The following is a 25,674-nucleotide window of genomic DNA, read 5'->3' on the forward strand; positions in this document are numbered from 1 at the left end:
CCAAATATATATAGATGTTGGACTCTACCTACAAGAAAACCAAAACCCCCAAGAGCCGTTGAATCATAACTTGATTTAAATAGATTTAAATAGACCATTAATTCTCACTTATTTTTTAGTAAAAAAACTTGTTATTCGTTTTGATCCATCGGATGGCTTCGCCCCTTTCGGTTTCTTCAGGGGGGTATTGCGGAGCGAACTGCGCATCTTGGATTTTTGAGGCGAAGGCGTGACCGAAGGTTGATATGCCTTTTGCTTTTTGACTTCTTCCGCAACTGTCACGCTTTCTGGAGAGTATTCTCGCTTTATGCCATGATCAGCCATACTTTTCTCACCCTTATGCTCAATCTTGGTCCCTTGAGACCCAGATTCCTTCTTTACGGGCGCGGAGGCTGTGATCTTCTCATTTGCTTTCGCGTTGGAGAAGAAGTTGGCGATGTTATTCTTGTTCTCTTTGCTGTTGACAGGAATGATAAAGTCGGGTGAATTATTTCCCACTTTGCCAACCTCCTTCGAGACCGGGTAGCAGTCAAGCTCGCCTTCATAAGGCTGAAGGATAGCCTGCAGTTCTTTTGACCAGGTTTTTCGATTAGGATCCAGCCATGTCATCATCTCCTTGCTTCCATAATCCATGATAACAGGCATTCGGTCATGTAGGAAGCTCAGAGATGAGCTCGAGGAGGTTGTGATGACCGTGTATGTGTAGAGCTTCTCTTCAGCATCTATGCACAAATCCCATGTTAAGTTAATCGCGCTACGAAGAAGGCAAAAAGACCGGTTTGTCACTCACCTTCGTATTTGACACAATCCCATAGCCCGGCAAAGCACATCAAATCACCGTCTTTCCGCCGGACGAAATGAGGTACTTTCTCCTTCCCTCCTGGTCCTTTCTTCTGCCATTCATAAAAGCCTTGGCAGATAACAATGCATCGCTTGCGCTTTTTCATGGTTGTCCACATACCACGGTCATCGGCCAGGGAATCATCTCGACAATTTATCGTACGCATCATAGAGCCATAGTCTGGCTGTCGCTTAGTCCAGAAGGGAACCAGTCCCCATTTCATGCTCTGAAGCTTGTAAGTTGGGCCAATGATATCAGAATTATCATTTAATTGCCCTTCATTTGTTTTCTGCTGGGTTTTCTGTCCGTGGTTTCGGTTTTCCTGTTCGGTTTCTTGTGCCGAGCCAGAATGATCATGATCAGGGACGTCGGCTCGATAGACAGCACCGAAACTTCCTGGGGGAAAGTTGTATGTCTCCCGAACTTCATCGTCTTCTGGTGCTTCGTCCACTTGCATGCCTCTGTCTTGAAACTGCTGGCGGATATACGCCATGCGCTGGGGCTCGTCAGTACAAAATGTAGCCAAGGAAGCCAAAGGTGGAACCTACCACGCCCAGAGCATAGCGCCCACACATTATGAACTGTATTGGTGGAATACTGTGGCTATTTTGAATTTCACATACTGGTTATGTTGAAAATAGTGACCTTGTTGAAGCATCGCTAGGTAGCAGAAGAAGGTCGACGTCATTTGGCGGAGACGGAAAGCTTGGGCCAAGAGAAAAACGGAGTGCGGGCTTCATCCCATTCCCATCCCATCTCAACTTTGAACCCCCTCCGCTGCAGACATTGCTCCCACACCTCAATTGAGGGACTGCTGTCAGAAATTGCATAATAAAATAAACTACCTGAAGTTGAATCAGCAACGTAACTTCTCAATGTTCCGCGCAACATCGCGAGGCGCAAGCGTCTATGCCTCAAAATTCACAACCGCACAGCGCAGTTCCTTGACCCGATCAATATGCAACAACACCACACAACCAATCCTACGCCCGAGATATAACAATGCCACTCGGTTTTCGCACTCGCATCTTCCTCACCCCAGATACCTTACCATCGCCCAGAAAGTGCGCCTGAAATACCGCGAAGCCTCCAAGGGCATCTTCCGCAAGAACCCGGTTCTCCTGCCGCTGGCCATCTTCTCAGTCGTCGGCGGTCTTGCTATCTTCGCATATATCTCGTATGTGGAAGTCACTCGTGTCCAGCCACAATATCACAAGTTCCCGCAGCCGGTGGCGGACTCTCTGCGCACGGCAGTGTACTACACCGAGATTGACCTCAATCCACCCAAGGCGTTGAAGGCTTACAAAGAGGCGTTGCGGATCGCTGTGGAGATGGGTATGCACCCGTTTTCAGACGAGGTTCTAGGAATCAAGTTGCAAGTGGCTATGATGCTGGAAAAGGCCGGGCTGGTGAAGCCCGCGATCGAGGTGCTGGAGCGAACAAAGAATGAGGCGCTGAGCTGGGTCGAGGAAGGTCGAGAATCGGAGTCTGCCCCGGTTGACAAGTCAAAGACAGAGAAGGTCCTTGCACAGGCCAAGATTGCGCCGGAGAATGTGCAGATTGACGAGGGCGCGCTCCAGGATGCGGAGAAGGAGATGAAGGAGATGCAGGAGTTTGAGGCGCGCCAGCGTGATCGGACGCTGAAGAAAGTTGTTGGCATGGAGATGAAGCTCGGCGAGCTGTACTCGAGCGAGTATATTCAGGACGAGAAGAAGGCAGAGGCGGCGCAGGTTGCTGCCGTAGAGCTTTGCCTGAAGGAGATGCACCGCCGGCAGAAGCTGGGTCTCTCCGTAGGAAGTGCGGCTACAGGCGATGGGTCTGACAACTCATGGTTGAATATGACTGAGATTGCCACTGCGCTGGCGGAGCTCGCAGACACCTATAGCGCGAAAGAGCGTCACGAGCTTGCTATGCCTCTGTATCTCCGGGCACTGGATATGATTCGTGGGGTCGAAGGGGATTCGCCGTCCTGCAAGCAGGTTGTGCTGCTGAACAGTGTTGCCAGCACTATGGCTGGCCAGGTGCAGTCGCCAGTTAAAGCTCGACCACAGGAGAAGCAGCCAATCTCTCGTGAGCAGACCGTCGAGGCTGCACGGCAGTGGGCGCAGAAGTCTCTTGATGTCGCAGCTCGCATCCAACCGCCTGTGCGTGACGACGAGTGCGACATAACATGCGTTGCAGCCACCTATAACCTGGGTGAGATTGCAGAGCTACAGAATAAACCTGACGTGGCTTTGCAAAGATATACCGAGGCCAAATCACTGGCGAAGGGACTTGGCTACGAAGATGGGGTCTCGATGGCCGACGCGGCTTTGAAGAGACTTAGGAAATAAGTCTGCTTTTTGTGCACGGGTTTGTGCACATGATGTACATTATGATTTTAGAGAATCAACTTTTATATACAAGGAAATAAACATTTCGGAAAGTCCATCCAATAAACAGGGTTGCTGATACTGGCAAAACCAGGGGTTGAAAGAATAGCCAATTGTGTAGATATCTCTATCATGCATACCGAGGGTCAAAGGATGATCTATGAATGAAGAAAGCGTCAACGTACGTCCTCCACATAAACCAATCTACATTGTACGTACGGCCGGCCTCTACATTGGATGACACCCAAATTACGCGAAACAACGAGGGTGAATTTAACAAAAAAAAGGAAACAGTTTTGATGCCTTGTGTGGTATTAGAACATCACATGCCTTCACAAGATTCCAGACATTCGATTTTAATGGCGAATCGAGTAAGCTAGGCATGACAGAAAACCTCTCGGATCGGGGAATCCCCTCCGGTCACGAAAGTGCTTCGTTGCTCGTGGCTCATACATCCCAAACCAAACCAATGCCCTTCTTGTTCTGGTTTTGAACTTTTTTTTGATTCCCGTGGCGATAAGATCAAAAAGAGGCCTCCTTCCTCCACCGCATACGCTCACACATCAACAACACTCATCTATGCCCGCGACATAACACCCCAGGCACGGATCTTGTTGTCGGTGTAACCAGCGAACAGAGTCTGGCCATCGGCAGACCAGGCCAGAGAGACACACTCGGGCTCACGGCTCTTCTTGCCCTTCTCAACGTACTCGGGCTTGAGCTCATCAACCTTGCTCTTCTTCTCGAGGTCGAAGATGGTGATGGAGCTGCTGGTGGCAGCGCACAGCCAGTAGCGGTTGGGGGAGAAGACAAGGGCGTGGATCTCATCACCGGCGTGGAGAGAGTAGAGGTGCTTGGACTCGTTCAGGTCCCAGAGCATGGTGGTACCATCCTTGCCACCGGAGGCGCAGAGGGATCCATCGGGGGAGATGGTGACGGTGTTGATGTAGCCGGTGTGACCGATGTGGTCGGTCTGCAGGCGGCAGGAAGCGAGCTCCCAAACCTATATCGTGAAGAAATTGTCAGCGCCAACTGGAACTTGATTTCAACTCGATGTGTGAAGTCAATTGGAAAATTTTTTTCCTTGTCCTCCTCAAATCAATACCACAAAGGGTATTGAATTTTCCATCAGGCAATTGGTGAAGATTGTCTCATAGCCGTGGAGGGCTCTGAAGTAGCAAATACGTAAAATATGCAAACATCATGTGGGAACAAGGTGGGAAAGCTGCGGGGGGTTTCGAAAAATCGATAGGAAAAAGGGGCGTACCTTGACGAGCTTGTCCCAGCCAGCGGAGACAATGACGGGGTTCTGGGGGTTGGGGCTGAAGCGCACGCAGGAAACCCACTCGGTGTGGCCCTTGTCGGTGATGGTGTACTTGCAGTCGCCCAGGGTGTTCCACAGCTTGATGGTGCGGTCACGGGAGCCGGAGACGATCTGGCGGTTGTCGGCGGAGAACGAGACGGAGAGGACATCGTTGTTGTGGCCGACGAAGGTGCGGGTGGTGTTGCCGGAAGACAGCTCCCACAGGCGGAGGGACTTGTCCCAGGAGGAGGACAGAGCGTAAGCACCGTCGGAGGAGATCACCTATAACATCCAAAGACCATTGGTCAGCGAAAAGGCTTCCATTGTCGCATATTTTCCGAATTCGTCGCAAATTCCAGAGTCCAGATCTCGGAAACCATTGTCCTTCCTCTGTCGAATGGAATCCTTCCTTGTCTGCTGGTGCGCTCAAAAGGAGGGGGGTTAAAGTGGTGATGACATACACAGTCAGAGACGATGTGGGAGTGGCCCTCCAGGCTGCGCTTGGGGTAGCCGTAAGCCTGCTCATCGCGGGTGAGGTTCCAGATGATCAGGGTCTTGTCGCGAGAGCCCGACAGCAGCATGTTGGGGCTAAAGGCGGCAACAAAAGTCAGAATAGATATCATTGCGAAAATTCGGAGGCGTTGGCCTTACTTCTCCAGGGAGGTCGCCAGGCAGGTAACCCAGCCATTGTGGCCCTCAAGGGTGCCGCGAAGAACCAGCTGCTCAGCCATGATGGGAGTGAGACGATGAAGGAGAGAGGATGGGCGGAGTAGGTCGTTGACGCTGGGGAGATAAAATCGCAGAGGAAGGAGACTCGCTGCGTGCCCGCCAAAGCCCTAACCCGGTTGGCTGTCGCCTTGTGTGGTTCCGCCGTGCCCTAACCATAAGCGAAGGTCATGTGACGGGGCGGCGGAGTCCAAGTTTGTATACTTCCGGGTCAAGCAACAGGGTCTATGAATGTCTATAATGACCGCAAAAATAAAATGGACTAAGTGGAAAATTGGCTCGGTAATCCGATTTGAAAATATCCTCATCATCAGAATCATCAGACCGAATATTATCCAGGAAGTTGGCTTTACACCTCAATCATGCTTGCGCATCTCTTTCCTGTTGATTGATCTGTTGATTGATCTACACTAGAACTTGAGATTAATCTATGCATGGGACTTGGGCATGTCTATTTCATTGCCATCCTTACAGTACAATAATAACATCACCATCAACAATGACCAATCACCTCATATAGTACAAACGAAGACTAACACAGCAAGGATATCCAAACCAGATATTCTAGTTGAAGACCTGCACATTCGGCATGCGACCCAGTCCTCCACCGCCAGTCCTCTTGTTCTTTGCCGACTCAAAGCCGGTCGCGCTCTTATCGCGAACATGCTCTCTCAGCAAACGCAGCACCTCAGAGTCATTCCACCGCGTCGGTACCGGCCTGTATGCAGCCCTGAATGCACCGATAGTTTGTGCCCACTCGCCACTCTTCGCGCCGGTGTTCTTCCAGGTCTCTGTCACAGTATCCTCCTTGGGAGCTGCGGTCTGGTCAACTTCAGTTGGCGGGTCTTGCGTGGCCCAGTAGTAAATGTCCCAGTCATTCTCGTCCAGGAAACGGTCGTACTCCTGCAACTGCTCATGGGTCATAGTTCCCAGATAGACGTCGGCAAAGGTTGACAGAAGGAGGTCGGACTCGAGGATTCCGCGCTTGCGACTCTGGTCTATTGTAATGGTCATTGTTAGCTTCGGAGGAACCGGAAATGCGTTGCATCGAGGCAAGTTGCGATGGTTAGACGGAGGGACGAACAAAGTAGGCGCGCTCTCATTGTCGTAGCATCCTCTCCGACTCTCTTCAAAGGCTCAACTTTGAATTTAATGCCCTCCATCTCTCCCACCTCCAGCTCGGGCTTCTGTGCGCCCTCCTGCTCCTGCCGACCGCCGGTGAAATGCTCGATTTTCCCGGGGTATGCGCCCTCCGGGACCTTGAAGCGCAGGGGCGTCGTGCCGAACGAGCGCGAGATTGCCGAGACGCTGAAAGATTGCCGCGTCGGCCGGAGGCAGCACCGGATGAGCTGTGGAGCAGACATTGTGATGACTCTGTTCACTGGAAACTTGGTGCTCAAATCCTGGGTCACCGGATGGTGTAGTCTTGATTAACGTGCAAAGTAATGTCGACTTGACATCATCTGGAGTATCGACCCGAAAAAGGTACGCTGCCGCGGGCCGGCCGGGGCCTGCAATTCCCGATGTTTGCATTGTTTGCGGGTCCGAAGATCCAGTGGACCTACACCCGGACAGGGCTGGGGGGCTGAGCCATCGACAATTACACAGCGGCTTCGGGTCGTTATTGGCACGGAATGAAAGTTGAAGAGAATGGTCTGTGTTTCGGTCTAAATCAATTCCGAGAATATGTACTGGATTTATGATTCTCTCCTGTCAATGACTGGACCTTCTCCAGTAAGTTATGTTGTGCTTTAAGTAACTAGTCTTCGGAACACCGGCTTGAATTGCATATCCAGCCCACTAAGTATGACCAACTATTGGAAAAATTAAAACCTCTGGGGCATGTATTTTATATCATTGAGGTCATCAGTATTGGGACAGCAAACTGTAAGACAGGAGGGCACATCCAAAACAGCACAGCTAACTCCCCATGCAGCGCTGCTGAGATCCAAGAGAGCTGGAATAGGAAAATAAGAGACAACAGGGAAAAAAGAAAACCGTCCAAAATGCATGCAACCACTGTCTCAAGTTAACGAAGCATATCATATCCATTCTAGATCAGATGCTTGGAGCGGAAGTAAGCCCGCAGGTAGACAACCTGCCACGCTCCCAGCCCCATCAGCATGCCCATCGTGCCGAATGCAAACCACTTCACGCGCTCGTTGGTGCTCTCGTTAGTGTCGCGCAGGCGCTGCTCTCGTGCACGCAGGTACTCCATCTCAGTCACGATATCAGCAACCATCTCCTCGATGCGGCGGAGGTCGGTCTCGACGGGCTTAAGCTTTTCCTGAACCTGGATGCTAGACCAGTCGCGAGCATCGGCGCCTATCTCAACATCCAATTCGATCTCACGGGAGGGGTTTGACGAGGAGCCTATTGATCAATGGGGTCAATAAGAGGCCTAGGAGATGGCGACCGATAATTGAAAGAGGGTGTTGGCCGGTAGCTGGGGAACTTACTACGACCAGAAAGCTGGTTTTCGATGCAGACATCGAACGCGGTGTCCGCAGTCGAAGTGAACGCCTGACGAACCTCGCCAACAATATCCTTTGGTCGACCATGGTCGTTGCCCATGGAGTCCTTGATCTGTAATTCCAAAGAGATAAAACGTCAGTCCATCGCATGTTCACACATCGACCAGACCAACGCCTCAGGCGACGCAGAACACCGCTGCATTGAGGTCTATTATTCTCCAGAAAGCAGAATGCTTACATGCATGTTGACCTTTTGGCCATCACCCTTCTGGCCGCTGACAATGGCAGTCACCACGACCAGCTGGTCCTTGGACACGAAGTTGCGAATGCATCGCTCGTTCTTGCCCGAGGTGGCAGCTAGGTCGAATTTCAGAGCAGACGCGAGCTGCACCACGAGCAGAAAGACTGCAAGGATAGACCTCATGGTGAATGGAGAGGAGCCCATGGTGTAGGGGGACTGGTGCAGTTGGTAAACAGGAGAGCTGTTGATGCCACCTGGTAAGGGGACTCGGCGGGATCAACAATTTATGCCTTAAGGCATCAAAATACCTATTTAGGACTAGCATCTACCGCAACCAAGATAAAGGGCATGATCCATTACGAGGAGTTCAATGCTATATGGAAAATATCTTAAATGTCCATAATGAGGGCTGACATTGAATTAACTACACTCGCAATACATATTTTAACAAATCGATACAGTTGAGAAAGAATTGATTCCCGATCGTCGAGGATTTTAGATACTAGCACAAACTTGAAAACATGGTATCTCGCAAAATTCACAAAAGAAATCCAAGGACATCCAAGTCAAACCCATGCGTAAAAAAAAGAGAGAAGAAAAAGGAGAGGTCCAGATTAGTCGTTCAGTCCAGTAGAGAGTATCACATCCACAGAAGGAAACGTCGAGAGAAAGCAGTGCACATCAAGAACGGGATGAGGTAAGAAAATAGAGAGCCACCGGGCCGTAGCCACCAAGTAAACACTGGAAACAAAAAGTGCAGGGCATCAAAGCTCTATAAAAAGAAACATTCATGGGAGAATGGAAAACAGAAAGACGAAATAGAAGGACGAGAAAAGACGAGAAGATTGGAACGATGGACATGATAGATGTGGATCGTTAGATGGGCTTGAAAACGCTCAAAGTATAGAACAGAGGTAGGAGTAATTGGGAGAGACAAAAGAAGAGTCGGGAAAGGCATGAGCTTAGGCCTCGACCTTCTTCCGGCGCACAAAGAAGCGCGAGAAGGTACTTTCTTTCACCTTCGGGCTGGGGGCTGCACGGGTTACTGGTGCCTCTGGGGGACCAGTGTTGCGGAGAAACTCAGCCAGCGCGCTGGTATCGGTTTGCCGGTGTGTGGCAGATGGGATAGTGCCTGGATTGCGCTCCATGCCGACCTTGTAGGAGTAATTTGATTGTGTGTTGAGGGTGCTCTGAGAGCGAAGGGAACTGATTGACATCTTGGATGAAGGGGACTTGTCGGCAGTGGAGCTACGGATGAGTCGGGATTTCATGCCAGACGAAGGAATCACTCTGGCACTTGATGGTTGAGGGGTCTGTTCAAAATCTGGTGGAGGAGCACTCCGTAAGAAGTCAATCAAACTTTCTTCCTCGCGCTGAGGCTTGGCGTTGATGAGTTCCTCGAGCAGATCATCGTCATCGTCGTCAATGGCATATGGATCCGGAACCCGACACTGCTTTCGGACGGGCTGAGGGCCGTCCTGCATTTTTGTACTAGAAGACGGCGTAGCCTTGGGCTGGCGAGCTGATGAATCTAATAGGCCAGTCCGAGAGCCAAGGGAAGTCAGCGACTTGTTTGGCGTAGACCCATCGCGAGTGCTGGCCAGCGAGCTTTGGGTAGTATGACTCTTCTCGTGTTGAATAGTATCAAATTGAAGATCGTCCGAATCAATGGTGTTGCGGAATGGCGCCACAGTGCGAGGGATACGATGCGCACCAGGCTGCGGTGGCCCTTCGCGGATGAAATCAATTAATTCCGAGGTTTGAGAGCCCTTGGTTTCAGCGGAACGAGCCTGTAGGCGCGGGCGGTTGGGGTTCGAACGAGTTGTATTGTTGGTGCGGGTGGAGAAGCTTGATGGAGGACGAGGCGGCCGTGTCGACTCAGAAGGAGAATTAGGTTGATGGACAGGCACGCCATTAGGGCCAGTTGACTTCATAAAGTCGGCCAACTCACGGGTCGAGCCAGCTGTTGAGCGAGCATCCCGCGCCTGAGCACCAATCGACGACCTTGATGGCGATATGGTCATTCGCGAAGAGATGGGAATGTGCTTGGGTGATTCAATTGACTTGCTAATGGGGCTCGCTTCACCAGTGGGCTTCAAAGAAGACATAGACGTTCGTTCACGGCGTTCGTCTCCGGGCGGACCAGTATTCTTGATAAACTCAGCAAGATCCGAGGTGTTGGCCGTATCGGAGCGAGGAATTGGGCGAGGCAAATCGGGGAAAGTCATCTCTCTCACACTGCGCGGCGTCAATGTGAAATGAATAGTCTCGTCACTATTGATCAACTTGTCCAGGTCCGTGGTGTCGTTTTCCAAGGAATCAGCACTGCCAGACGCCCGGCTTGTGTCGGATGAACTGCGCAGCCGAAGTGTAGGGGACTCAGCCTGTGGGCGAGTCATGAGACCTTTCAGTTTGCTGGACACCTGCGATGTAGTAGACCCAGCGGTGACTGGACGCTTGTCGCGAGCACTACCGAAGCTCTCAGACCGGCGGGATTTGATTGGCACTGTAGACGCGACCGAATTTGTTGGGCGTGCAGGCATGCGCTGAACGGCTGCTCGCTCGACTCCTGCAGAGCTGCGATTGTTGGGTGTAACTACCAACGGGCTCGGTCTGTGACGGCGAGACCGGTGCGAGTGCTCGCTATCTGTTGCCGATGCTGGGCGAGGAGAGTCTGGCGCTACTGTGGGCTCTTGGACGGCAAGCTCCTGTACTTTAGGCTCTGGGACGACTGGCTCCTGAGCTGGAAGTTCCTGAGTAGTCGTTTCCTGTACTGCAGGTTCTTGAATGACCGGCTCTTGGACTGTAGGCGATTCGATAACTTCTTTGTCTACTGGAGGATCTTCGACAGTTGGTTGCTGTACGGCCGATGCGTCAACGATGGGTTGTTGAGAATTCTCGGGCATCACCACATCAGTAGAAGGGGCAGATGCAGGCGTTGAAGACATGGTCGATTTATTCAGGTCGCCATCAGTAACATCATCATCGCCGCGAAGAGACTCGATAGCTTCGATTGTGGCGGCGGGTTGTGCGGGCGTGGATGCAGCCCCTTGCGTGGCTGGCGGCTTCTCCACGACAGGCTGCATGTCGGGCTCACTAGTTGCTGCAATGATCGGCTTTGCATTAAACACTGCAGGGTCCCTACTGGACTTCCGTTTGGGTCTTTGAATGGTCGATGTCAATTTGGGCTTCTCACACATCCCTCGCCCTTCGATCACTTCAGGATCCTTGGAGGGCTGATCAGCCATGGAGGCGACCGATACGCAAGGACTATGCGACCGATCACTTGCTCCGTCTTCTTCATCGAGACTGGACCGCAAGGATAACACAGTTTCCCCAACGGATGGACCCGACTGCTCTTCTTCCTCCTGCACAACAGATATTCTTTCCTTCTCTGCAGATTCCACCACAGGCTGTTCGCTACCTTCGTGCGACGTGATGACCTCAACGCTAGGGGCAGACTCAGCAGCATCCACAAATTCCGCGGATTCGTCATCTTCGTACATGGTTTCCAGCTGTTTCTTCTCCGAGCCACTCGGGGAAGGTTGATCGGCTGTGGCGGGTGCTGCTTGTTGCTGCTGCACCTCACGCGATGATCTAGCCGGCGAATTTGGCAAAGATCTCGAGCGAGCATGGCCAAGGGTCTTGTTGTCAATGGCTCCGGCGCTTACCGGGGATCCGTTGCTCGAACCGGGGGACCTGGGTACGAGGGATGGTGAAGAAAACACCATCAAGCTGCGCGGTCGCACCTTGAGGGCTACAATAGCCTCCATCGTCTGGACTTCGCCCTCCAACTCGGGCGAAAACCCGGGCACCTCGATTTCCTGCACATCATAATCGGTCATAGGCAAAGGCACAGTGGTCGGGTCCACCTGAACGGGGAGTTCTTCAGGCAGAGGGTCCTGGGGGGTAACGGGCTCTTCGATAGTCGCGATGCTGCTCTTGCGGCTATTCGCCAGAGAGAAGCCACGGCGGCGGAAAGATTCCCGCGATAGAGTTCGCGAGAGAGTCGTGTTGCGTCTGCGTTTTCTCCACGTGCGCCACAGCCGCCCGAGGGTCGCATTGAGGGCTAGCTTTTCCATATCAAGATCCTCCACTACTAGTCGGTCAATCCGTTTGCGATCCTCATCCGATTCGGCATCATCTTGCTGGCCGTCATTTAGCTTCGCGGATAAGCGGGAGCGTGCGGTTTCGCCGGCGATGACGAGAGCACGTTCGCCAATGTGTTCAATAATCGAGGTCAGGAAAATCGCTGCTGCGGGCGTGATGTTGTCTACATGACTGGAGAACCTGCGTGGTGCACCGTCGCTCTCGCCCAGACCCTCCTGGGCTATGTATTCGTCCTCATCTTCCTCCTCCATATCACCCAACCGCGTATAGACCATACAGCGGAGCCGGGTCAATTTCCAGGAACGAATCAAATCGAAATCCCCACCTGGCTCCTGGCCACCGCGAAACTCGGTCTGCTCATCCTCGGCTCCCCCCATGTACTCGCTCAATTCCTCGTCGGCGGTTGCGACGACCTCCGAGGCGAGGCGAGGCTTCAGCACGTCCGCCAAGGCCGGTCGGATACAAGCGAGTTGGGTGGATTTAGAGGCGGCTAGGATATTAAATAACAGATTGTCAAGGAAGCCATTGAGGAGTGAGAGCGCAGCAGGCGTCACGAGCGCATTTGCGCCAGCGCCTGTCTCTTCATTCTCGGCGACGAAGTCGGCGGCGTTGAATTCTTGGTCGGAGGTGATGATCTCGGAGGCAGCGGAAGAAGAGATGAAGCCTGGCGGCGGGCGAACCGACGGCGGCGACATGAGATTGACTCGGGGGTTTTGCGAGTCGCTCAAGAGACTGGTGCTCGAGAGACTGGTGCTGCGCGAGCGGGACAAGGTCCCGGCGTCCAGGAAATCGGATCCTTTGTATGATTGCATGATGGGCGGGCGTCACGGGGACCCTGGTCCCCTGGTGTCTCTTTGAAGGGAGGTCCTCGGGGGTCGGAGGGAGGGGGCTTTGTCCGCTTGTCTTCTCTCGTTTGACCTCCTACCTCGGTCTTTGGGGTTTGTTCAGTTGCTACCAGCGAGCCTTGCCGGTTCGGGGGCTCTGGGGTGCACCCTCGATCAGACAAAGGTGAGAAGCGGGACTGGGTCGGAATCAAATCTCTAAATCATCCTGTACTCCCACGGCGTAAGGTCAGCCTGACACATTCTCCTGTCGTGGAAGCTGACATTGGCATGCGAGTATTGGGGGCCTGTTTCGTCCGGCTCTGTTTCTTCCTCCTTCACCCGCGCAATTTCCCCGTCGGCGTAGCAAAATCATACGTGTGAAGGAGGTAGAGTCAGGGAGAGAGGCTGCTTGTACGACAGTCCATGCAGGCCAGACAACGTCACTCCGGCTGTCCGAATCGCGGGTTCAAAAAAAATGGCAAAAGCAAAAGCAAGAGAGAAACTCCCACTTACCCGTATGGACCAGTGCTTATGCCATCCAGCCGTTGCTCATAATACTGTAGAATTACCCCGGGGTGTCGAAGGGGTGAGGGGTTGGAGAAGGGAAGAAAGAGAGTCAGGAGGGTCAGGAGGGTCAGGAGGTGCTGATTGAATTATCTTCACGATCCTCCGAGACGGGTGGAGCCCCTTCGAGCGGCTTTGGGGGGTGGACGACGAATAATTTATGGAGTCGGGGACTCTATTTCGCATTGATGATTATTGTCTGGACTTTTTTGTAATTACATTGCATACTGTCGATCTCCTCCATCTCGTGTCCGTCGTTCCTACCGCGGCGTCCTGACAAATGATTGTGCTTGGTTTTTCCTGCATGATGAATAGGAAAGGTTTCAAAGCGCATCCCAATTGGAATTTGGCGGAGTGCAGCGCACGAGGTGCCCGACCTCGTTTTGTGCTCGTCATTCCTCATGGTCTCTCATTTTCCCAACTTCAACCTCACCCCATCACCCCATCACACCATCACACCATCGTCCCTGATCCCGAGCATCTCCATCCAGTGTCCCCCGCCCTCCTAGGGTGCAACCAGACATGCTGGTCCTATCGCGATGAAGAAACCAGGGGTACAAAAAAACAGCAAACCCGCCGGCTACGATCGACGGGCCCCGAGAGTGCGCTACCGGACCCCACCGGCCTCCACGCGGTGATTGGAATGGCCAATCAGCCCTTCACCAAGCATCCGCCACGCCACGGATCTGGAGCCCAGGCGGAGCCCGCACGACGGTTAGTCTTTCGCGCCTTGCCCATTCAGGAGGCATTATTGGTTTTCTGTTCCCAACCCAGCCCATCTGCCACTGAAACCACCCCCGTCTCCACCCCCCTGGGCCATTTCAGATTGATTTCAATGATTTGAATTCGGGGGCATTTGCTGCTCTCGGTTCCGCGCCCCCTTCGATCGTGGCTTCCATGCCTTCTACTCGCCCCAGGGCGGCATCCCCTGTCCACGCCATTGATTCTTAACTCTGGCTCTCGGTGCCCGGTGGTGGAGTCTCTGGCTCCCCAGGGCACATCAGTGGACAGGTTTTCCATGATGAAGGGTTATCTTTCTTAGGCTCACGAGCGTCACGGTTTCCTTCGTGTTGCCCCTGGTCCGATCCGTAGGTCAGAGACCATTTGCCGTCCCACTGCACGAGTCGGCCGCACCACGTTCCTCAGCTCTCGCCCCTCGTTCCATGGAACCCCCGACGGGGTTACCCACGAGGCAAAGGCGCCGATTAGAACCGGTGGCGCGCCCGCCCCGTTGGCCCCCAATCAGATGCATTCCTGGGGGCGGTCGACAATGGTTCTGTTCCTCCCCGTCGGTCAAGGCGCAAGAATGTGCGGATGAAGCACGCGGTCGGTCGGATGGTCCGCAATGAGCATTCTTTTAGGAGCCTCAATTTCTGGTCTCTCATCCGACACCTCCTGCCGTGACAGTGATACTAGGCACTAATTGAGAATTCGTTGGATACCCCAGCCAGCTAGGCACTGAACAATGCTTTGGTGCTTGTTGGCGCACCACCTGCTCCTTCCCAAGCGACTTCGGCCAAATGACGGCTCGGACTTGTCCCCATGTGACGAATCATCCGTGGTACCTGGCTTGAGACCCAATCCTGGTCCAGCAGGATGGCTATATCTGAGTGGTGCACGGGAGGTATTGTACTCCGCAGGTACCTGACGGTGTTCCCTCCTGCACCAACGATCGCTCACGATCGCGTCTGTCGGAGCCTCCAATCACGACAGCGTGCATGTTCCAAGGCCGCACACCCCAGAGCATAACTATGGGCCGAATCAACTCCCCACGCCCCACGGCAGGTAGAATTTCGGGAGAACCGAAGGTCCCAGAGGTCCCAAAACGGAGGCTGGTCTGGGTGGGCTCCATCCACAAATGCTTGGGGGAAAGTGAGCCTTCCGACTATGTCATCTTTCTTGGCCGTCCGAGGACGTACAGATGCAAACAAAATACCCGTGCATAGAGCGGGTGGAGAGTGCCTCCTTGACTGTAATCATCCATATCAAGTCAAGCTCGTGGAGAGGACCCCCGACCTGCGAGATAATGCATTCCAATCCCATCATTTTCTGTGTAACACCTGTAAGAAGTCTTGTACTGCATTTACTCCACACTTCTATCAACCCGGTCAAACAATGATGTTCTCCCTGACATCGCAAGTGGAACCCGCCTCTGCTCCGAAACTATAATGAGCGGTCAATCAGGCGTTGCCCCTGAGAATAAGGCAAATGCCAGCTAATAATGGAGAATAAGTCGCACTTGGAGCATTCTCACCCTGCTCCGTCGTGTGCTTGGCCTCGAGGACTCGAGACAGGTTGCCTTGAAGGCCTCGTGCAGGTGCGTCTTGTGCTCTCCATCCCGTTTTCGTACGTATCACGTCCGATGATCATGTATTCATGTACTCTGTACGTTGAAACTCCCGGGGAAAGCTCTATTTCTTTTTCTCACCTGCGAGTCCGCCTGCAACTAGTATCACACCGAGATCGCCCGTCGTTTTTTTTTTTTTTTTTTTGCTTTTGGACTCCCATTGTCGTCGCCGCTGCAGACCCGGTCCAGACCAATGGAGACTCCTCACATCTCAGCGAAAATCCAAATCACCCCTCCCCCGGGCATGACCTTCGGATGTGCGGTGCTGCTGTGATATGAGGGCCCCGACTGAGCGTCGCACGACTTCGGTTGCGATATATCATATTCCATCACAGTGCATACATTCTATTGTCCTGGCGCGCGGCCTATTGGTCCCCGGAATTTGTCTACAATGCCCCATCCCAGCGGTGCCCCTGCACGACCCCTCCCAAAGGCATGCAGCACGTAAGCTTATAGGGCACTAGCAGATGCGAAAGTCTAAAGGGACGCAGTATGGGAGCGAAATCTCTCGTGAAAGACAAGGATGCGGCGCAGCCAGGACAGTAGTCGCCCGCGCAATAATCTCGTTGCATCCAGGTCCTCGCATGCCGAAAGTCGATCCATTTCATGCTCCGTTCGGCGCTTCAAAATAGAGACCCTATACCTCACAGCGCGTTTGGTCGCCGCTTATTGTCGAGTCCTTCCTATTTCGACGATCGCCTTCCCAACCCCCGGCTCTATTGAAGTCTGCACTGGGATGCCCCGCCCATGACCCTGTTTAGGGTGCTAATACTCTGTATTGTCTTCTCCGAAGCGTGACGACTCCGTACCGAGGGGGGCCAGGGAAATAAGGATCCCTCTAGGTCGTGATAGCGTGTGGATTATGGGGTCCACTCCGGTCCGGCTTGTCACTTATCCTCTCTGATTCTTGCCAGGGGTGCTCCACACGACGTAAAAGCCAAGACGGCGCTTCCCAGACTTCCCAGACTTCCCCTGGGAGGGGCAGTCCAGGCTACGTTTAGGCTAAGGGCGGGGAGGACAGACATGAAATGCTCCATCCGGTGATCCTTCAATACTGTCCAAGTCCGCATGGAGCCAGCACTGGTGATGATTGATATACTTCGGTGCTAGCACAGGCGCATAGAGAAACCTCGAAGCTCGCAAACGACCAGAACCGACGGCTCCGACTGGACAAGCGAGAAGGCTCGTCTTGCGGGCGCAGTCTACACCGCATCGCGCGCGAACGGCTGAGGACTTATGACTTTTGCATTTTCGCTTCTGTCTGTGCGCCTGGCCGTTGCGATCGACACGGTCAACGGCGATGGAATACCAGTTCTCCTGGTCGAACTTGTCCGACATGACTTGTCAACCTGTCCTGCGTGTTCGGCCAACAAAACTAAAACGAGCACCGGGAGTTACACGGCGGAAGCCCTGCATGCGCAACGCAGGCGCGGGACTTGGCTGTGCCCGTGTGCCGCTGTCCTCCGAAGGCCCTGGAGTGCCGGGGCGTCGATGGCGCGAGAGTCTATACAGTATACAGACGGACTCCGAGCAATACATAGAATTCGCATAATTCACTTGTGGCAACAGTGTGCAGCCGTGCGCCACTACGGGCAATGCGATGGAGTTGAGGGTTGCCAATCTTCGTGCAGAACTCCACTCCCCACCGGGCTATTGGACATATTCTCCATGACAGTTCTCCTCCTTCCCCTCCTTTCTCCAGCGATAAAGACCGTCGCTGTTGAACTATCCATCCAATGGGTGATAGGCTGGATGAACTGTTCTCCGCTTGTTCCCGCTCCTTGTATTCCGAACCTTTGTAGATCCTCTTCCACACTGTCTAGAGATACCACCAGACTATCACGAGGTTGGTCGCGTAGGATGGATGAACTATGACACTACAACTACGGATCAGAGTCATGTAAGAGGAGATCATATCAGGATCCGACACGAGCAAAGTCCAGCCGAAACCCCGAGACCTGGACACATATCAAACCACGCAGCCTAGCTCAGCAAAACATAGGTCAGGGCTTACCTCTCATCCATGTCCACTAAGCACACATCCCTGCCGCATCAGGAAGGAAACCATGCATGAATTCTCCGACGGCTAACGGTCTGCTAGTGCCGTCCTGGTCGACGGAGCCTGGGATGAGGGCACCCCCCGGAGACGGGCCATCATTCCGCGTGGCAAGGACTCCACACGCTTTGTACGAAGAAAGTACGGACGGGAAACGAGACGCGGATGCAATAGGCTCTATACGGAAGTGTCAGAGTAGCGTATTGGAAGGACTAGTGTCCGTGCCGTCGAGAAGGAAGCGGGAGAAAAAGAGGGTGTGAATCCTGAAACACGTCGTGGCTGTCGCTTCCCCGTTTAGGCTTGAGGCCGGGGCCCCTTGGGGCCCCCGTGGGCGTAGATTCTAGACCTCGGGCACGAGGGCCTTTTTTCATCGCCCATCGGTAAGCGTGGACATGTCTGGTGAGAGGTAGGGCCATGTCATTCAACGGGTTCCCTGCTTCTAGAAGGTACGCAGGTTGTCGGGACAGGGGGATTCCTAGTCGAGTTAGTGTGTTCCGCATACTGCAGGTGGAGCGAGACGGAGATGAGACGCCGTAGTCCAGGCATATGGCGTTTGATGGTCGCACTGGATGGATCGGTGGAGGAGATGGGCTACAATGGATTACTTTGGCCAAACGAAAGCCGGAAGACAAGAAGTTTGAAGTTTGAAACAATCCATTGGAATATCAAATGCTAGCTAGGCAAGATACATGACCAGAAGCCTCCCAGGCTTAGGCAGGCTTCATTGCCGCCGGCAGGGCTGTTTGGAGCCCGATTGCCTGATTTTTCAGTTTTTTTCCCGGTTGTTGTGAACCGTCGGGGTAATAGCAAGTAGTAAACCCCCATCGCCAGTGTCATGGCGAATCCGAAAGTACCCAGTTAATTTTTTCTCATAATCGTAACGTCGTAGCTTGATTTCTATAGTTTTTGTGCCAAGATTCCCAGAGCAGTGAGAGTCTAGGTCGGCGCAGGAAGGTCCTGTGTGCCGAGGGCATGCACAACGCCACCGGCAAAGAAACTCAGCTCGTCGGGATACATGTCAACGCGTCCATTGGTGAGACGGTCAAGGAGAAGGTGCTCCACCTTATCGAGCAGAATATGGTGATGATTCTGATTCAGGACAGCAGAGTTGGTCTCAGCCTGTGCGACGGTCATCTCTTCCTTACGCAGCCCGATCAACTCGTTCAGTTCATCCACGCAGAGGAGATTCCGGAACACCCCGATGACGTGGGATTGGATCAGGTCGAGGTACATGCAAGGTGCATCATCCGGATGCATGGACTCAATTTCGTGGCCCATTCTGATGTTGTCGGCTTGGGCGTGGAGATAAGTTTTGTATTTGGCATCAGCAATTCCGTGAATGCCATTCATGTACGCGACAAAGAGTTGACGGTCCACATCCACTGCGTCATGAGTAAAATCCTCAGGGTAAGTGGTGCAGTTTCGGATAAATTCTTTGTGATGGTGGTCACCCTCATCGTCCGAAATGTCATCCACATCGGATTGAATCGAAGAGGCGGGCGAACCACCGGACTGAAGTGACAGCAGCATCATCTCGTGACACGTCATTTCAGCTCTCTCGGGCTCGTCCTCTGCTTCAGAGTGATCAGGAGTGTCGATAAATTGGACGATGGGATCAAACTGGACTGAGGGCTCGAAGCCGATAAATGAGTCGTCGAAAGTATCGGTACGATCCTCTCGCGTCTCGGGGACATTTTCTGGAGTGTCTTCCCAGACAGAGAAATCAGACAGGTCGTCGTCATCGTCCTCGTCGGAGAAGGCATCATAGTCAAACTCAATATCGTCCGATCCGTAACCGGATTCAGATTCAGTGTCGTGGTGGTAATCGGCGTTTGAGTTTTTCAGGATCGATTTCAAGATGGGATGCAAGGATGAACTCTCGTGTTTGGTAGTACAGGTGTCGATACTAGATGGGAGCGGGGCTGGATTGTTGGAAGAGACGGAGACTTCGTCGGAGCCGTAGCAGCTGTCTTGCGAGAAGGAAACCTCGAGGTTGGCGAAGGTGGAAGAAAGAGAATCCCACGATTCTCGATGGGTGGCATGGCTGGCCATGACTGGCATCGGGTTCTCCACGGGCTCCATCAGAGCCAAGGATTTCAAAGTTTGAATAACAGATATTGGAGTACCACGAATATTTCTGACAATTGTCGAGCTTGGCAGGGGCCAAGTTTCGTGGTGGGAGATGGGGTTTTGTGGTTGTTCAGTTGAAGATCAAGATAATCAGGTTGGAGTGGCGACAAAAGCCTCCAAGGCACGGAAAGAAGTCCATGGTGAGGCACACGGGAATCGTGTGATCGCTTAAGGGAAGTCGACGGGGATGGCCCCGACAAGAAGGTTCAGGCAGTACATGATGAGTATATATTGGACGTTGTTGGTTATCATTCAGGTTGTGTGAGATCCTTTTCTGCAGGTTGAATCCAGAGAGGGTCGTTCAAAAGAGTCTCGTCGTCAGTCAAATCACGGGCACCGTCGCAAGAAAACAAAACGGTTATCAGGAGAGAGTATGCGGGGAGGCGATAAGTGCCTAGGCGGGATCGAGTGAGAGTTGAGAGATGAGAGCGAGGCGAGAAAGGAGGCGTCGGCGTGTGCGTGGTATTCTCGCGACGCGATGAAAACGGCAGTGGAATGCCCGAGTGCGAAAAGGGGCAAGTTCAGGAGGTCGCCAGTGAACTAACGGTCGGGTTGTTGGTCAAGTGTGGTGATGAGAGGAAGGTCGAAGGGAGAAGAGGAGTTGCGACGATCCGAGGATATGAACACCCACGTTCCGCGGGGTCACGGGCGGTTCAGAGGGAATTGCCGAGTTGAGTCACCAGGCTGCCTCCACGTCGGATGTCGGCGTCGTCGGCAACCAGACAGCGACGAGTCGGAGGCAAGACGAGGAAGGTGGGATACAGTTCAAATAGGGGTCAACAGAGAGGAAAAGAGGGGTGCAGGTGAAAATAAATATGGGGTCACAGGACGAAGGGCGAAGGGCGAAAGGCGAGGGCGAAGGCGAAGCCAGAAAGGACTCCATCGGTGGCACCGTCATTCCTGACTAAGCTGGTTGCCGACAGCCCTAAGCGCTGCCAACCAACTGGGCAGGACGACCAGTGTTTAGAATCTATCCGATAATAGTCTCGAAAGCCCCAGACACATTGGTCTTTCCAAAACCATGAAGGCCTCTACCCAAAAGCCTAATCCTAAGCCCATCAGGCATCAAAACCCGGGCTAAAGATGTGAGGCCCCCGACTCAGGGTCCCGCCTTACAAAATTCATTGGCAATAGCCACACCATGCTTTTTTCAATTCGGCGTGACTTGCTCTCGGAGCCTATCTGACACTCACGCAGTACGGACAACAGCTCATTCATTATTCTGTCTGGAGCCTGTTGTTGTTCTTGGTCTCCCCCTTTGTGCTGCAGCTCTATATGCGCAGTAGCAGAGTAATCTGTCCTGTAACTGGTTCCAACTCGTTGTGCTGGAAACCCCCCTGTCTTTCTACGCTTTCGATACATGGAAGTGTCTCCGAGAACACCGACACCTAATCCATCCAAAAAGGGCATCTACAGGAGTCAGAGGGGCGTATGGCCCTTTGACTTATTTCATTCACGCTATTTTGCCCGTTCTTTGGCGGGACAAGGCGCAGGCGCCAGCCCGCATCTAAGCCTCAACGACGACATATTCAACCCCCAGGGCCTCGGTGAATCACGGACTCGTCAATTTAAGATGACCGGAAATGGCGAACGGTGCCTTGACAAATAAAGAATACCCGGGGAACAGTCTCATCCATACGGCCAATCTACCCCTGGACAGGGAGTTGGCTATAGGATTCCCAACATGCTTGACTGCGCTTGGGAAGAGCTCTCTTCGGCAAGACCACACTCACCTTTCCAATCTTTTCCATCCTTTGAGGCTTTGATGTTTTTGAATGTGGCTTCAAGAAGAATCGCCGACAATACGCCAGTGATCTCTTTGACTAGATGGATAAATTTAGAACACGGTCTCGCGTTCGAGAAGGTCCAACGGCGCGACGGGGGCCGCCGATCGTCTGCACCTCGGGCCTTTATTTACACGCTATACTTACTTCAGCGACCTGGGGAGTCCAATAATAGGACATTTTCTCTCCTGCAGTCTCCTCGATGCATTGTTAGGGGGGTTGTGACATTCTTCCCAGCCTTCAACCATGCTGACCCACATTCCAGTCGTTCTCTACGTCCTGGCATTGGACAAAGTATTAACGGTCACTTTCCACGAATCGCAATGCCATAAGGATCGGACGGGGAGAAAGAACAAAAGTACGAACGCCAAGTGGTCGCAGATCCTACCGTACCGCTAATCAACCTTGTTTGAGCGGCTGATTATTAGATCAACTACGGTCATGACGCATACACTGGTTCGGAGAGGGGAACTGGAGGGGAGACCCGACGCTGGGTGATGAATGGTGGTTCAGCCGGCTAGTTCATGGCGCTGGTTCCTCCTCTTGACGGCTCGGCGAGCGTTCCGACCCAGGATCTTCGCCGGGCCTCCAATTCAAGGTCGTATGGCTCTCATGTGAGCTATGTCGATCGAGATGGAAGGTGTTCATTTGACATGCCTACCGACCGGCTCTCCACTTCCCCCGCCACAGCGACTTATTCAAAGTCTGCCGCTGCTTTGGGGTTTGGCACGGGAAGGTTGCATTCTCGGAGGTGGCTATCCGGATCGACATCCACGCTGGGGAACGGTGGGCGCCCGAGAGGGAAAGATCTGGCAGCTCAATTATACTTCCTGGCTCGATGATTGGTCTTTGTCGTTCAGCGCAGTCCTTTGAAGGTCCGTGGAGCCGCAAGACAGCCAACCGGGTTCCTCAGAGAACATTCCTGACACCTCTGGGAGGGTTCATTGGAATGTATGCAAAAAGTGCGAGGCTGGTGCTGGACGAGGACATTCAAATAGTTGCTTCCATCTGTTTGTTTGCTTTGCTTTCTTTGCATGCTCAGCACTGTTTTGGTTGATTGACAAACTCTTATCAAACGATCCAATATCCCAACGGTCGTTCCGTCGCAAATCGATTGCAAACTCCCTCGCTTTTTGCATCCTTTGCATTCTTTCGCTCGGGTCTCTTTGTTCCCCGGATTCCAATCGCTTTCAATCGCTATCAAACCAGCCAAACCTGCCGTGCCCTCGTTTGCACTTTTGCCTTGCGCCTTGCATCCCGGCAGATCTACATTGATCTCCGATCTCCTTCAGCCCTAATCTTATTCATCTTTTCAAACGAACCGTCTGACCCTATACCTCTGCCGCGGTCCGTGGTTCGCGATTCTGGATTTTCGGATCCCCCAATCATTGCTCAGTCTCCGCTCTCCCGCTTGTTTGTGGCCGCAAACGGAAACCCAATAGCCAAGATGTTCGCCCAACCGTTCGATCATTCGTTCAATGACTTGTTCAACCAATACGTCAACATGGATTCTTCGGGTGCCGATGGCAAGGACACCTCGTTCTCCACCGACTTCGACCAGCTCTTCCCGCTGGACTCCCTATCCAGTGACTGTGGCGATCTCTCCCCCACTGTCTCCACCTCCAAACGCCATCATCAATCACCGCAACCCTGGACCAAAGACTGGTCCCTGCAGGACAGCTCCGTCAGCGAGCAGGTTGCTTTTCAAGACACCGTCCACCCCTCTGCTATTTCAGACCGCGGTTTGAATAACTTCGAGGTCTCTTCCCGCCCTACTATCACCCAAACTCTGTCCTCCGGTCATCCCTCCGCTTCCCCGTCTACTCCCCCGGCTACCCCTCAGCGCAAAGCGAACAAAAGTGCTCTCGTTACTCCCAAGTCTATTCGCCATCGGGATCCGCATGAGCGCCGTGCGCTTCTGCGCAAGCAAAGCTCCTCCCCTAGCTTGATGCGCTCTTCTATCCACAAAGGAAGAATGGCGTATCCGGAGGCCTGGGCCCAAAGAATCCAGAACTTTACTCTCGCTAGCTCCGATGATCGTCTCCCTTTGTCTCCCCCGCCCTCAGACGTTCTTATCCAACATGAAAGCATGTCCGCAGACACCACCGCTCTGAACCACCCCCGAGATTCGGCAGAGATGCCTCCTCAATATGATGCACGCCTTTTCCACCAGTCCCCTGCAGTCTCCATGCCATCTCCTTCTGCTACTGCACTGGCTCGAAACCAGCAGCAATACATGAGTCATCCCAGCTCGTCGGCTTTGACCAACTCCAGCCCCCCATCTGCAGATGACATCTTCTCCTCTTCACACTCCTCTGATCCTCAATCCATTTCTTCATGGCAATCAGATGCTCTGTGCACCTCTCTCTCCTTCACCCCAGATCTTCAAGGTCATGATGCTCAATGGTGGTCACCCATGCCTTCGCGGGTCGCCCAACAACAGACCAACTACCAAACAATGGTCAACTCCCCTGCCCCTCAGCGCTCCATGCAGAGCGTCGGAAGCCAGGATATGATGCATGGCGGATTGATGATCCAACTGGATCCCTCATTTGATATGTCTGGCGACTCCTCTCTCTCCTCCAACATGCTCTCCACGAACAACCAGAAGTTCGTCGCGCCCTTCACTGCTCCTCACCTCCACAACACCTCTCGCTCCCCCTCACTGTCCCCCAAGGCTGGCACTTCACCAAAGGATACACGAAACGGTATTGCCAAGGGGACTCACCGCCGCACTCACAGTCGCAAGCTTTCTGGCCAGAGCATGACTGGCCCCAAGCCGGCAAAGAGCTCCACTAGCCCACGTGGCTCAAACAAGTCTGTCAGTGTGTCGTTTGTGAATTTCACTGCCAATGACAGCCAAAAGATTCTCACTGGTGTCGCTCCCTCTGGTAGCTCCAAGACAAAGGCCCGCCGGGAGCAGGAGGCTCGGGATCGACGCCGAAAATTGAGTGAGGCAGCCCTTCTCGCCGTACGCAATGCCGGTGGTGACGTCGAGGCCTTAGAAGCTGTTCTATGTTGATGCAGAGCTCTTCTCTCTATTAATTGATTATTTTGCCTTTTTTTGATATCTTTGAACGTTCAAGCCGGTGTTTTTGACTTTTTTTATATCATGGGAATATCTGCTCTGGTTGCTTCGGTGTTTGATCCTTCATTTTCATTTTGGCTTTGATCTCCCCAGCTTTGACTTCAAGTCAATACTCCAAAAATGTTAGAATCATTCTATATAATGTCTAGACACATTTGTCAATATCTCATATCATCCGAATTTTCTCAGCCTCGATTTTCTTCCTTCTCAATAGAAACCAGCCTTATCACTTTGCATCGATATTTGAAACATATTTGACAGCCCTAGACCTTGATATATACTTGGTGAGTAGCTGACCTCTACTTTCACCTCCTTTAGCCACACCCGCTGATGCTCAATCTTTCTGGTCGAACATCTGATAACTCTTCTATTTTGATCCTATCTTGAAACAGCCTCCCTTTCCTCTCCTTTCTTCGCTCTTCTTCACATCCATTCCCTCACACATTCACATACACATACACATACTCTCGCTGTGCGGCTGTCTTGGGCCTAATCAAGGTAAGTCCGCCGTCTTCTCTGATGTTGGAGATGACCATATATCGCATCTTCTATTCCGTTACAATCCTTTGATATCCAAATCTCTTTTGCCGCTTTCATTCACTGTGCCTACGAAATTCTTCCCTTGTTCGGAACTGCATTTATACTTGCTGATTCCCTTACTTCTGGTGACTTCCCCATCAATGTTGTGAAATTCTCTACCCCATGATCTGTATCTCCTGCACTTTATTCACCCCTTCTCTTAGTCCAGCCCTCATACTATCTACCTGCCTTTTCTCGTCCCATCACCCCTAACTTTTCAATATTATTTCTACTG

The 25,674-nt window shown here is 52.7% G+C and overlaps 9 protein-coding genes across 9 annotated transcripts; 2 read left to right on the plus strand and 7 right to left on the minus strand.

Annotated features, from left to right (window-relative positions):
* Positions 1–108: 108 nt before the first annotated feature.
* N7462_007850 (SOS response-associated peptidase) lies at positions 109–1,416 on the minus strand (the record flags this gene model as incomplete). The annotated part of the gene is made up of 3 exons (XM_057079568.1): positions 109–722; positions 791–1,337; positions 1,390–1,416. 3 exons carry the CDS (start codon positions 1,414–1,416, stop codon positions 109–111), a joined length of 1,188 nt encoding a protein of 395 aa, XP_056932238.1.
* A 300-nt stretch (positions 1,417–1,716) lies between these two features.
* On the plus strand, positions 1,717–3,174 carry N7462_007851 (TPR domain protein; the record flags this gene model as incomplete). The annotated part of the gene is made up of 1 exon (XM_057079569.1): positions 1,717–3,174. The coding sequence occupies one exon, from the start codon at positions 1,717–1,719 to the stop codon at positions 3,172–3,174; it is 1,458 nt and encodes a 485-aa protein (XP_056932239.1).
* Positions 3,175–3,790: 616 nt separating this feature from the next.
* cpcB (40S ribosomal protein RACK1) lies at positions 3,791–5,247 on the minus strand (the record flags this gene model as incomplete). The annotated part of the gene is made up of 4 exons (XM_057079570.1): positions 3,791–4,216; positions 4,481–4,798; positions 4,978–5,104; positions 5,168–5,247. The coding sequence occupies 4 exons, from the start codon at positions 5,245–5,247 to the stop codon at positions 3,791–3,793; spliced, it is 951 nt and encodes a 316-aa protein (XP_056932240.1).
* A 559-nt stretch (positions 5,248–5,806) lies between these two features.
* On the minus strand, positions 5,807–6,606 carry N7462_007853 (succinate dehydrogenase assembly factor 2; the record flags this gene model as incomplete). Its single annotated transcript, XM_057079571.1, has 2 exons — positions 5,807–6,240; positions 6,327–6,606. 2 exons carry the CDS (start codon positions 6,604–6,606, stop codon positions 5,807–5,809), a joined length of 714 nt encoding a protein of 237 aa, XP_056932241.1.
* Positions 6,607–7,295: 689 nt separating this feature from the next.
* On the minus strand, positions 7,296–8,161 carry N7462_007854 (p24 family protein; the record flags this gene model as incomplete). Its single annotated transcript, XM_057079572.1, has 3 exons — positions 7,296–7,615; positions 7,702–7,828; positions 7,955–8,161. 3 exons carry the CDS (start codon positions 8,159–8,161, stop codon positions 7,296–7,298), a joined length of 654 nt encoding a protein of 217 aa, XP_056932242.1.
* Positions 8,162–8,919: 758 nt separating this feature from the next.
* Positions 8,920–12,879, minus strand: N7462_007855 (uncharacterized protein; the record flags this gene model as incomplete). Its single annotated transcript, XM_057079573.1, has 1 exon — positions 8,920–12,879. One exon carries the CDS (start codon positions 12,877–12,879, stop codon positions 8,920–8,922), a length of 3,960 nt encoding a protein of 1,319 aa, XP_056932243.1.
* A 3,814-nt stretch (positions 12,880–16,693) lies between these two features.
* N7462_007856 (uncharacterized protein) lies at positions 16,694–17,140 on the minus strand (the record flags this gene model as incomplete). The annotated part of the gene is made up of 2 exons (XM_057079574.1): positions 16,694–16,804; positions 16,826–17,140. 2 exons carry the CDS (start codon positions 17,138–17,140, stop codon positions 16,694–16,696), a joined length of 426 nt encoding a protein of 141 aa, XP_056932244.1.
* A 1,654-nt stretch (positions 17,141–18,794) lies between these two features.
* N7462_007857 (uncharacterized protein) lies at positions 18,795–19,940 on the minus strand (the record flags this gene model as incomplete). Its single annotated transcript, XM_057079575.1, has 1 exon — positions 18,795–19,940. One exon carries the CDS (start codon positions 19,938–19,940, stop codon positions 18,795–18,797), a length of 1,146 nt encoding a protein of 381 aa, XP_056932245.1.
* Positions 19,941–23,219: 3,279 nt separating this feature from the next.
* Positions 23,220–24,794, plus strand: wetA (developmental regulatory protein WetA; the record flags this gene model as incomplete). Its single annotated transcript, XM_057079576.1, has 1 exon — positions 23,220–24,794. One exon carries the CDS (start codon positions 23,220–23,222, stop codon positions 24,792–24,794), a length of 1,575 nt encoding a protein of 524 aa, XP_056932246.1.
* Positions 24,795–25,674: the final 880 nt, after the last annotated feature.

The sequence above is a fragment of the Penicillium macrosclerotiorum genome (assembly GCF_028827735.1).
Source record: "Penicillium macrosclerotiorum strain IBT 26536 chromosome Unknown utg000007l_segment0_segment0, whole genome shotgun sequence".
Lineage (NCBI taxonomy): Eukaryota > Fungi > Ascomycota > Eurotiomycetes > Eurotiales > Aspergillaceae > Penicillium > Penicillium macrosclerotiorum.